The 12,778-nt window shown below is 36.8% G+C and overlaps 1 protein-coding gene across 3 annotated transcripts in view; it reads right to left on the bottom strand.

The window, feature by feature from the left end:
* The window catches only part of EXOC6 (exocyst complex component 6), a 243,138-nt gene that overhangs the window by 104,178 nt on the left and 126,182 nt on the right, over positions 1-12,778 (bottom strand). For all 3 annotated transcript variants that reach the window (XM_023546920.2, XM_023546921.2, XM_003409007.4), the window contains 2 exons: positions 3,953-4,064; positions 3,265-3,399 (listed from right to left, as the gene is read on the bottom strand). In XM_023546920.2, the coding sequence (XP_023402688.2) occupies positions 3,265-3,399; positions 3,953-4,064 (247 nt within the window). The remainder of the gene's footprint in view (positions 1-3,264; positions 3,400-3,952; positions 4,065-12,778) is intronic.

The following is a 12,778-nucleotide window of genomic DNA, read 5'->3' on the forward strand; positions in this document are numbered from 1 at the left end:
CAGGATGAGGGAGGCTTTGACGATACTAGTTAACACTTTATTTCTTGATCTCACAGTTAAATGGGTATGTTCATGTTAAATAACTGAGTTATATATTTATAATCTGTGCATGTTTATATGTGTATGTTACACTTCAACAGAAAAGATTTTTTAAAAGTCCATATACCATGTCCTTGCTTCATAGGAAGGGAATCTCAAACCCTTAATCAGAGGCAATTTAATTTACTTCTGTCTCTTTAGACATAATCCTAAAAAGCTTTGCTATATGGTCATTAGCAGATTAAAAAAAGAGTCAGAAATATATTTCTTCTAGGCACTGAGAAGACTGTAATCACTTCCAGGTCTCAAAAAGAAAAAACTCTTCAGGGTGGCAAGACTGGAAAAGCTCCATAGAGCCCTGATACTAAAGAATTAGGCTATTTTTTTACTACACAGATTAAAAAGGGAATGGTACTCTTACAACTCAACAGCAAAAAGACAAACAACCTAATCAAAAACTGGGCAAAGGATGTGAACAGACTTTTCCCCAAGAAAGATATACCAGCAAGTGCCTGAAAAGATGCTTAACATCATTAGTCATTAGGAAAATGCAAATCAAAACCACAATGAGACACTACTTCATGCTCACTAAAAAACTAGGATGGCTAATATAAAAAAAATCTGAAAATAACAAGTGTTGATAAGAATGTGGAGAAAATGGAAGTCTTGTGCATTGCTGATGGGAATTTAAAACGGAGCAACCACTGTGGAAAACGGTGTTGCGTTTCTTAAAAAGCTAAACAGAATTACCATATGACCCAGCAACTTCACTCCTGGGTATATACCCAAAAGAACTGAAAACAGGGATTCAAACTGATACTTGCACACCAATGCTCTTTGCAGCATTATTCACAATAGGCAAAAGGTGGAACTAACCCAAATATCTACCAACAATGGATAAAAAAAAAAAAAAAAGTGGTAAATACATACAATGGACTATTATTTACCCATAAAAAGGAATGAAGTTTTAATACATGCACAACAGGAAACAAACTCATTGCCATCGAGTCAATTTCAACTCACAGTGACCCTATAGCAGGAGTTAATTTCAAAAAGCTGAGGTACTGCTTGAGGGCAGGAACCACTTATTGTACCTCTTCTGTATCACTCACAGATTTTGCAAAGTAAAAGACAAGCTAACAAGGCAGTCTATATAATATTTCATAAAGTAAACACATATATATATGACATAGGATTAGGTACTTTGTGTGTTCATATGTGCTTTTTAGAAGGGGCAAATGGACAGTGAGTAAAGGGTTCGTGTAAGTGCTTACTTCCATAATCAAAAGCGATCAAATAGGAATATGTTTTGTAGGGTCACTGGACAGAAAAGAATTAGGCTACATTTAGAGATTGAACTTGATTTTCTGATTTCCAAGGAATATGTTATGGCTGTTGTGGTTTCAACTAAATACCTACAACTCAGGAGACCAATGGAATGACAAACCAGCTAACATTTCTAAGCACTCCCTCGCAAGAGGCAGATTTTGAGAAATATAGTTACAAGACTCCCTAATCTGAGAGCATCATGTTCTTTGGTTCTTTGATTTATAACTGATAATAAAAACTGCTTGTGGACCCCCAGATACACCAAATGTCAAGGCAATTCATATTTTAGTCAGAAAGGGAGTAAGCTTATTATATTTATGTTAACTGTTAAATATGCTTATGACTCCAGGCCTTACTAACTCTGTTCTTAAGACAGTATGAGTAACACACAGAGAGGACAGAAAGAGCAAAAAGATAGATTGTGTAAATCTAATATAAAAACTAAGAATCAACACTGTGATCATGGGCAATAATTTGTCCTTGGATAAATAAGTGTCGAAAAACTTGTAGATTTTCCTGCTTACCACAGCATACTGTTAACTGCTTATAATTTTTTCTCCTCTGAACTTCTTGAGGGCAGGGATACATTTTTGTGCCCTCAGTACCTAACAGGCTGCTCAGAGCACAGACAATATTCAATAACGGTACTGTGCTAAGTATCTCCTTTAGTCCTCAGAATAATCATATGAGGTAAGTGCTATATTTTTATTCTGATTGTATAGATGAAGAAACTGGGAATCACTAAAATTAAAGTACTTGTCCAAGGTCACAAAGCAGTCTAACTCCAGAGTATATGCCCTTAATCACTGTTCTATATTATCCGAATAAATGAATGCCTGTCTGCTTTTTTAGGCTTCTGTCTCAGTTTTAAAAACTAATTTTATAAATATGCTGATTCAGATATCATTCTACATCTGTGCCTTATATATCTGGATGACTACATGAACTCATGAGTCACCACAGGTAATAAGATTTGTGGGTCATGCAGATAACTTTAGGAACCCAGGGTCGTTTCTGGACTTCACACTTTCAAAGTCTGGTGAACTGTTAACATTAAATTATTTCTAAATACAAGTATGCTGAATGTTTTAAAGGTAAATGATTGTACCTTAATTTTAGGAGATAACTTGGGTATTTTATAATATAGCGAGAGTAGGAAGATGAGAATTATCTTCAATAGAAAACCTAGAAAGGCCACAAGATTAAATTATCAAGCTCATTTTACAGATGAGAAATCAGTAAATGATTTATCATTAATTTCACAAAATGTCCAATACAAAGGAATATATATTACTAGACTGTGCCAGTGTCTCACCTATATAACCTCAAATCAATATAATATTTTATGAAACAAATTTATGAAATTATTTTATTTTGTATTCCGCTTAAAAAAAATTAATCTTTTGATTTATCCCATGGTATTAAACCAACAGAAGTCTTTCCATTCCAAAAAAGAGGACTTTAATGGCATGTAGTAAGGTAATATTTATTTTTCTTAAGATCAGAGTCAATAAAAAATGTAAAGCGAACCTTACACTCATCTAATAAGTATTACAATTTTAATTTCCAAATACACACACATATACATGCAAAAAAACATAAAATTACTGAACTGAGATATTAATAGAAATTCAGTTAAGTCCAATTCAGCACTACTGTAAGACTCTAAAATATGTACAAAATGTGATACATCTGTAGTAAATAAATATACTTTTCTCCATTTTGATAAGGTATTTAAAATGCTAAACAGGAACTGACATTTACCTATACATTATCAACAATAATGACCTCTAACTCTCAATTCTTAGGAATATAATGGAATAAAGTATATAATAAAATTGTCTTTGAGCTTTTATAGTCACTGAAATAAAAACTTTTGGTCAGGTTTTTACATACCTTAAAAGTAGAAAGTCCATAAAGTCTTGTGGTATGGACAGTTTCTTGAGAAATATTGGTAATGTTAGTTATAAAGTCCTCAAGGTATTTACAAGCTTGTTCCAGGTGTGTTGTGTTTATGATGATTTGCACTAGCTAGAAAACACAAATATATCTGGTAAAATGCAGGCTACGTGTATGGAAAGCCATCTGAATTTTAAAAATAGGATTACTGCTTCTAGAAATGTACCATTACTGTATAATTATAGCATTACAGGATACAACTGATTATTTGATTTTAAAAGCCTGCTGTAGATACTGATTCTCAATACTATCATTGTTAAAAAACAAAAAACAAGAAACCAAGAGTCTAACGGGTAATTAATTAAAAAAAACTTTTTAAAGGACTTTTTCAAATTTTAAGTGTCAAGTAAAAAAAAGGAAGGTTTTTACTTTTCATATAAAGTATGCCAATTAAAAAATGTAAATATACATCCTAACATCTACAATTATCTACTATTCCCATGTAAATTCTTTTCCCTCACTTTGCTTAAATTTACACTGATGGTTTTATTTTAAAACAAATTTGCTTATATTAATAAATCTAAAATACAAAGCTGGCTTATAGGATGATGCTCAGCAATAACTTAATTTATGACAACTCTTTCATATATTGAAACATTTGACGACAAGTATCTTTTTAACCTACCTCTGTCAAACCTATGTGCGGTTTTCTAATGAGGTTCAGTAAACAGCTACTCAAAGTTCTGGTCAGCAGCAGATTTGTTGATTTTCTAAGCATATCGTCTATTTCTGTTGAGCTAAAAACAAAAGTTGTTATCACTAAACTTTCCACAATGAAACATTTTAGTTAGCACCCTAAATGATAATTTAACACAACTTACTAAAATAATTTGCTTCAAGTCATTCCTTTGTATCTTTAAAGAAATTACAATAGCCCCTATTTACTAAATCATAAACTGCAATTTGATTTAAATTCACAAAAGTGACATTTTCAATAAAGGAGAATGTTCATTTATGACATAATTTAAATGTATTCAATTAACCAATACAGAAAAATCATAGGATACTTAGGATAAGGAAATAAAGCTATTCTTAAATATAGACTCCATCATGGGACAGTCAATGATGAAAGGTACTTCATATGCAACTGTAGCTAAAATTACCTTAAAGACACAAACTGATAGGAGCTCTTTCTGGATATAATTAATAACCAGATTTGATTTTTAATATAACTAAGCTGTCTATTTCCACCAAGGTTTTTGTTTAAGAAAATGAAAGAAGTAAATGTAATTACCTTAAATCAGTTTTAATTCAGTGTCCCCTCCCCCCCCCCAAAAAAAGAACCATGATGCTGGGCTAATACTAAAAAGTTTAAACCACTAGTCCTTCAATTTAAGTGAATAATGATTTCTTGGCGATAGCTCTGTTATCAAGAGTTAAGTTGTCCTTAAAACCAGAGTAGCTCAACACTACTGACATTTTAGGCCAGATAATCCTTTGTTGTGGGGTCTATTCTGTGCATTGTAGGATGTTTAGCAGCATCCCTGGCCTTTACTCACTGCATGCCAGTAGCACCCCAATTCCTTGCAAGTTGTGACCAAAAAAATGTCTCCAGACATTGCCAAATATACTTTGGGGACAAAAGCATCCAGTTAAGAACCACTGCTTTAGACATAGGCTAAATTTTTAGCACCCGTCTTAGTTATCTAGCATTGCTATTACAAACCACCACAAGTGGGTGGGCTTTAACAAATAGAAATTTATTTTTTCACAGTTTAGGAAGCAAGAAATCCAAATTCAGAGTGCCAGCTCTAGGGGAAGGCCTTCTCTGTCAGTTGGCTCTAAAGGCAGGTCCTTGTCTCTTTGGCCTGGCATTTCTTTTCCCCCATCTTTGCTTCCTTCTTTTATCTCTTGTAAGAGATTGACTCAAGACACACTCCACACTAATCCTGCCTCATTAACATAACATAAAAACTCATTCCCAAATGAGACTATAACCACAGGCATGTGCCTCACCAGAAGCACATTTAACGTCCACATTTAAAAAAAAAAACAACCTGCTGTCATTGGGTCGATTCTGACTCACAGAGAAGCACAGGCACAGAGGTTAGGATTTACAACACATATTTTGGGGGGACACAATTCAATCCGTAACATTCCACCCTGTGGTCCCCCCAAATTCATGTTCTTCCCACATGCAAAACACATTCACCCCATCACATCATCCCAAAAGTTTTAAATCAACTCTAAGTCCAAAATCTCATCTTCTGAAGTATCTAAATCAACTATGGGTGAGACTTTAGGTATATTCCATCCTGGACAAAATTCCTCTTCATCTGTGAACCTGTGAAATCTAGATTAAAAGTTACCTGTAATGGTGGAACAGGCACAGGTAGACATTTCCATTACAAATGGGAAAAACTGGGGGGAAGGGAGGGATAATGGGCATCAATCAAGTCCAAAATGCAGCCAACAAATTACATTAGATCTCAAGGACTGAAAATAAGCCTCTGTTTTCTGAGACCATCTGGGCAATGGCCCTGTCCTCCAGACTCTGGATGTTGGCCACACTTCTGTGGATTCTGGGTGGAAGCACCTTGGCCTTGAGCTTCATCTTCACCTTCCAGGCCCACTGGGATGGCAACTCTGCTCCCTTGGCTTTGGGTGGCCCCATTTACCTAGTCTATCTGAGCAGAGACCCCACCTCCTCTGCCCTTCGGGCACGGCAGCTCCACCTCCTCAGCTTTGGGTGGTGGCCTCATCCCCTGGCACATCCCACACTCTGGAATCCAATTGGTGAAGATCTGACTCTTAAACCTAGGAGGCCATGACTCCATTCTTTGAAACTGAGGCAACCTTACTTCCTGTGCTCCTTCCAACAGTTCTGCTGATCTCCCAGCTGTTCAGCAATGGTCCTTTTCTTTTCTTGGGGTATAACAGATATAGCTTCTTTGGCCTGTTTCCTTCCTATAGAATTCCAAGAGGCAGACAGCATTCTTTCCTTTTGTTCTTTCTCTGCCCCCTTTGGTATAAGCTGATGGGGCTTCTTCTGAGGTAGTTGGTTAGATCATCAGTCACAGGCTTAAAATCTTTCACTAAAGGCTGTGTAGTCACATTCTTGGTGAAAATTCTAGGTCGCATATCCTTAGTTTGTATAACAGAATATTCCAAATCTTAAAGTTTTGTTTTCATTTTGCACAGTTCTTTTTTAAGTCCACCTCTTTCCTCTCATATTTTACTATAAGTGGCAAGGAGAAATCATGCAGCCCCTTTAAAATCTTGCTTAAAAATCTCCTCAGGTAAATATCCTAGTTCAACATTTACAAATTCTTTCTTCCGTCAAAAATCTGAACATAATTCAGACACGTTCTTTGCCACTGCATAAAAACTATCACCCTTCCTCCATTGTCCAATCACATGTCCATCACTTCCTTTTAAAAGTCTCATTAGAAGCACATTTAATGTCCACATTTTTAGCGACATTCTGTTGTTGGCGCCATGTATATTCTCTAAGACACTACTTTCTCTACAGCTCTCCTCACTTCCTTCTGAACCCTCAACAGACTTGCCTTTGACCTCCAGAATTCTACCAACTGTCTCTGCAAGGCAATCTAGGTTTTTTACTATTCCCAAACCAAACCTGCTGTCATCGAGTTGATTCTGACTCACAGCAACCCTACAGGACAGAACAGAACTGCCCCATGAGGTTTGCAAGGAGTGACTAGTGGATTTGAACTGCTGACCTTTTGGTTAGCAGCCAACCTCTTAACCACTGCACCACCAGGACTCTAGGCTTTTACTATTACCAAAAAAAAGACCAAACCCAGTGCCGTCAAGTTGATTCCAACTCATAGCAACCCTATATTAGGCACCTTCAAACTTTTCCAGCCTCCACTCATTACCAAATTCCAAAACCATTTCCACATTTTCTGTATCTGTTAGAGTAGCACCCCATTCCTGGTACCAAATTCTGTCTTAGTTATCTAGTACTCCTATAACAGAAATTCCACAAGTAGGTAGCTTTAACAAACAGGAATTTATTTTCTCACAGTTTAGGAGGCTAGAAGTCTAAATTCAGGTTGCCATCTCTAGAGGAAGGCTTTCTCATTAAGGTCTAGAGGAAGGTCTCCTTGAGCTTCTACTCCTGGGCAATCTTCATATGGCTTGGCATCTCTCTTAGCTCATCCCTGCTTCCTTCTTTTATCTCTTTTAAGAGATTGACTCAAGGCAAACCCTACACTAATCCTATGCCTCATTAACGTAACAGAAAACTCATTGCCAAATGAGATTATAACCACAGGCATACCAAAACCAAAAACCCACTGCCACTGAGTTGAGTCAGACTATAGCAACCCTATAGGAGAGAACAGAAGTGTCCCACAGTGTTTCCAAGGCTCCCATTTTTACGGAAACAGACTGTCACATCTTTCTTCCAAGGAGCAGCTGGTGGTTTCAAACTGCCAACCTTTCAGTTAGCAGCTGAGTGCGTAACCATCATGCCACTAGGGCTCTTTAAAACATACTTCATTTGAATTAAACACTAAGGTCCCACCGAGATTTTAACTCTATCACTGGATTCAGAGTCCAGGGTGCTCACTATTACACCACGGAGGTTAGGATTTACAACGCATATTTTGGGGGGACACAATTCAATCCATAATAGCACCCTTTTGCTTTTAATTAAAATATTACTCGTAAAAGATTAGACTTGCTGGCCTGACAGAGACTGGAGAAACCCTGAGAGTATGGCCCCTGGATACCCTTTCAGCTCAGTAATGAGGCCACTCTTGAGGTTCACCCTTCGGCCAAATATTGAATAGGCCTGTGGAACAAAACAAGACTAAAGGGGCATGCCAGACCTGGGGCAGGGACTGGAAAGTAGGAGGAAACAGGAAAGCTGGTAATAGAGAACCCAGGGTTGAGAAGGGAGAGGGTTGACATGTCGTGGGGTTGTTAACCAATGTCATACAACAATGTGTGTACTAACTGATGAGAAACTAGTTTGTTCTGTAAACTTTCATCTTAAAAATCTACTAAGCACAAATATATACTAGTTTATATGTATATTTATTTTAAAAACACAAATAGAACAAGATTTGATGAAACATGAGTATCTCTCAATACTACTTTAATGTTCTCCATTTAACATAGGTGTCCTTTCCAATTTCTGCTAACCCTAATTCTGGTGGACCTGAGGAGAATATCCCTCTGTCTGAATCTTTATATCTTGAATCAAGGTTTCTCAAGAATGTGTATACCATCAGTAAAGCTTCAGGGTTACTTGGCATCACTCAGACTGAAAATTTTTTCCAATCTGTCAATACCAAAAAAAAAAACCTGAAACCTGTTGCCGTCAAGTCGATTCCAACTCATAGTGACCCCATAGGACAGAGTAGAACTGCCCCATAGAGTTTCCAAGGAGTGCCTGGTGAATTCGAACTGCTGACCTTTTGGTTAGCAGCCATAGCTCTTAACCACTACACCACCAGGGTTTCCAAGATCTATCAATAGCATCCCTAAAACAAGCATTATTCTTGTCATAGATTGAACTAGCGTCCTCCCAAAATATGTGTCAACTTGGCTAGGCCATGATTCCCAGTATTGTGGGATTATTCTCCATTTTGTGATGTGTTGTAAATCCCAACCTCTGCCTGTGGTTCATGAGGCAGGATTAGGTTATGTTAAAGAGGATTAAGTTATGTTTGTTATGTTAATGAGATAGGATTAGGGTGGGATGCATCACCTTTGCTCAAGTTACCACCCTAAGGTCTCAGCCGTGATCTGATGTAAGGGGAGCTTCCCTGGGGTATGACCTGCATCACTTTTTATCTTACAACAGATAAATGGAGAGAGAATCAGAGCGAGAGACCTCAGTACCACTAAGAAAGAACAGCCAGGAGTAGAGAGTGTCCTTTGGACCCAAGGTCCCTGAGCTGAGAACTTCCTAGACCCAAGGAAGATTGATGTGCTGAGAACCTCCTAAACCCAGGGGAAGATTGATGCCAAGACACATGGAGATCTCCAAGGGACACCAGGCCCACAGATGTTGAAAGGACACAAGTACCTTCCCCCAGAGCCAATAGAGAGAGAAAACCTTCCCCTAGAGCTAGTACCCTGAATTTGGACTGCTAGCCTCCTAAACTGTGAGAGAATAAATCTCTGTTTGTTAAAGCCAACCACTTACGGTATTTCTCTTACAGCAGCACTAGATAACTAAGACAGCACTCACCCTGATAAGAGAGATGGTTGCCAACTCCTCTGGTTTCTTTTCTGACACAACTGAAATTATGCTTAAAAGCACTCTGTACAGCATCCTTCTCAAATGAAAAGTTTATTCGTTATAAATGGTGACTTTTGCTTAACCTCCCCTTACTTCCAGTTCCTTGAGTGCTAAATCCATGCATACTTTTCTTTCACAAGTAAAAGTAGAAAATCTATCAGCACCTATGTCCTATTTGTGCTAGTAAGATTTACCTGATGATAACCAGTATTTCCTCCATGATATTTTTTATCCTAATTGAGCATTTTTTTCCTTTACTCCTTGCCCTTTGAGCCTATAACCTGTACTTTTCCTAATTTTTAAAGACTACTTCAGTCACTAAATCTCGGTATAAAATAACATTTCCTAAAATATTTCACAATCTAACCTTTTATGTGAGCTGAAAAGTTCTTAAAAGACCATATTCCTTTCCATATTGGGTCCAGATCTTTTTCTGCAACTAATTATGAGACTCTGGACCAGTCATGTGATTCTCTGCCCGTTTTTATTCATATATAAAAAGAAATATTTACACTACAAAAGCTCCTAAATATCTTCTAGTTCTAGAAATCTAACTCCAGAGTAAGTTTAAGCACAACAAAGCAAGAGCTTTAAACACAGAAAGTGACTTTTCCATAATCCCTTACTGACCAAAAAAAAAAAAAAAACCATAACAACTCAAATTTGGGTTACAGATAGATTTTAAACATAAAAATATATGTCACAAAGCAGACAGTCTAGAGTAAATTTGGATTTACATTCGGTCTCCAAATTCCTCATTCCTCTCAATAACAAAATGAAAATAGACAATGTATTTAGTAAAGCACAATATTTAAAAATGTAAGCATAAATGCCTTGTTGAATGGATAACTTCTGACCATAGAGTTTATCAGAAACACTGGAAATTGAATAAAAGTAATGAATGTTTTTATCAAAGATAGAAGAAAAAATTGACAAGCTTTTCTGCAGGAACATTAGCACACTTTCTTTTACAGTACTAGCAGCTCCCGTACAAAAATAGCCAGAACTGATATCACAACTCTGGTTCTACTCAGACTTTAGTTAGGTGTCAGGAAGAATTATACATAATAGAATCCCTGGATGGTGCAAACAGTTAACATACTCAGCTGCTAACCAAATGGTTTGAAGTTTGAGTCTACTCAGAGGCAAGGGTGCCTTGGAAGAAAGGTCTGGTGATCTAATTCCAAAAAATCAGCCATTGAAAACTTTACGGAACACAGTTCTACTCTGACATACACAGGGCCACCATGAATTAGAATCAACTCAACATATTGGTTTATACATAATAATATGATTACTGACTTTTATCTTTGCTGTTATAAATACAGTAAATAAATCGAATAACAATTAGAAAGCCATTCTCTCTCCACTTTAAATAAAATATATTCCAAAATGCTAAATTTGTATAATGTCTGTAAGTTTAACCTTTCTTAACTAGCTGTCAGACCTGTGCTTCAAGGATCAACATTTAGATTAGGTAATAAAAAGCACTTGTCAGAACATGCAAATTGTACATACTACCAATTTAAAGAATGTTAAAATAATTTCCATTTAAAGGAAAAAATGAGGGAGACTAATGTTTTAGCTTCAGAATTGTAGCTTCAAGAATAATCCTCAAATGTAATTCTATTCCATTTGAGCCAAGCTGTAAGATAACTATGAAGGGAGAGATTTCTTTGTTTCTTCCTATTACTTGTATATAATAATTACCTCAAAATAACAGATGAAAGCATCTATCTTACTCATTTCCTGGACAACAGAGAATCAGATGTTTTCAAAGATGACTGACTGTAACTAGAATCTCTATTTGAGAGTATATAAACAAGTCTACCCAAATGTAAGTCAAATTGTTCTCTATCCTTTACCTTTTTCATCTAATTATTCACAAATACTCTAATTTCAGGCTCCTAAATATTTGTTATATAAATTCCTTCCTCTTTGTCACCATTATTCCCATTTCAGTCTTTATCTCTTGCTTGAGCCACTACATTCATCTTCTCAACATGATTATTTTTTATACCCTCTTCCAATATTTTGTATCTTCCTCTAACCTACAATCTATATTGAGGCCAGAGTAAACTTTCTAAAATAAAACTGTAATCATGTCATTCCTCAATTAAAAATATTTCAACAGTCCCCTAATGGCTACAAAATAAAATATAATCACTCCAAGTTCCAGCCTTCCATCTAATATTGTAGCATCCTATCCTCCCCCAAGCATTTATATGCCTATCACGGGCAAGGCACCATACTGAAAGCTTCATACGCATGCCTTAGCTACTTAATTCTTACAACCGCCTTGGGAACTAGGAAATCCTGGTGGCGTAGTAGTTAAGAGCTACAGATGCTAACCAAAAGGTCAGCAGTTCCAATCCACCAGGCGCTCCCTGGAAACCATATGTGGCAACTGTACTGTCCTACAGGGCTGCTATGAGTTGGAAACAACTCGACGGCAACGGGTAGTTCCCTCATTTCACAGACGAGGAAATTTCAGTTTAAATAGATTAAGTGACTGACCCAAAGTCCTATTATAGCTAGTTAAGTGTCAGCATCAACACTTAAACTAGGGTCTGTCAGAGTCTGAAGCTTAATTGTTCCTAACCACCGCATACTACACTGTCTCTGTCTTAGATCAGAATTTTAGAATTTTAAATGAAAAACAAGATAGGCATAAATTATGGGTGGCTCTCAGACCATTTGAGTCCAAAGATCTATCCGATATTGAAACCTACCATTGTAACAGCACCCTTTTGTACTAGTCTTCTTCAGTGAATATTCACTGCTTTTCATATGCTAGATTACTTGTGTGTGTCATGTTGTACACCAGAGAAGAATACATTACCTAGTGAGTTTCATGATTGAAGTCAAAAGCTAAAGTCGTTAAAATACATCTTTAAAGACTTTGGTACAAAAGGCTGGTGATAGAGTATGATGAAACTCATAGAACCAACTGGTTCTTAAGCTGAGGCATACATCAGAATCACCCGGAGAGTCTGGTAAAACTTTGGACCCCACCCTCAGAGCTTCTAGTTCAGTAGGTCTGAGGGTGCATTTCTAATAATTTCCTGCTTGATGCTAATGCTGCTGATCTAAGGACCACACTTTGAGGACCACAGGCTTATGGGAACCACAAAGCACAGCAATGCTATATGTTAGGTATTTCCTTCCCTGTCCCACTCACATTATTCATGAACAAGAACTAAAGACTCTTTTAAAGAATCCCTATTCAAA

The sequence above is a fragment of the Loxodonta africana genome, chromosome 16 (genome assembly GCF_030014295.1).
Source record: "Loxodonta africana isolate mLoxAfr1 chromosome 16, mLoxAfr1.hap2, whole genome shotgun sequence".
NCBI lineage: Eukaryota > Metazoa > Chordata > Mammalia > Proboscidea > Elephantidae > Loxodonta > Loxodonta africana.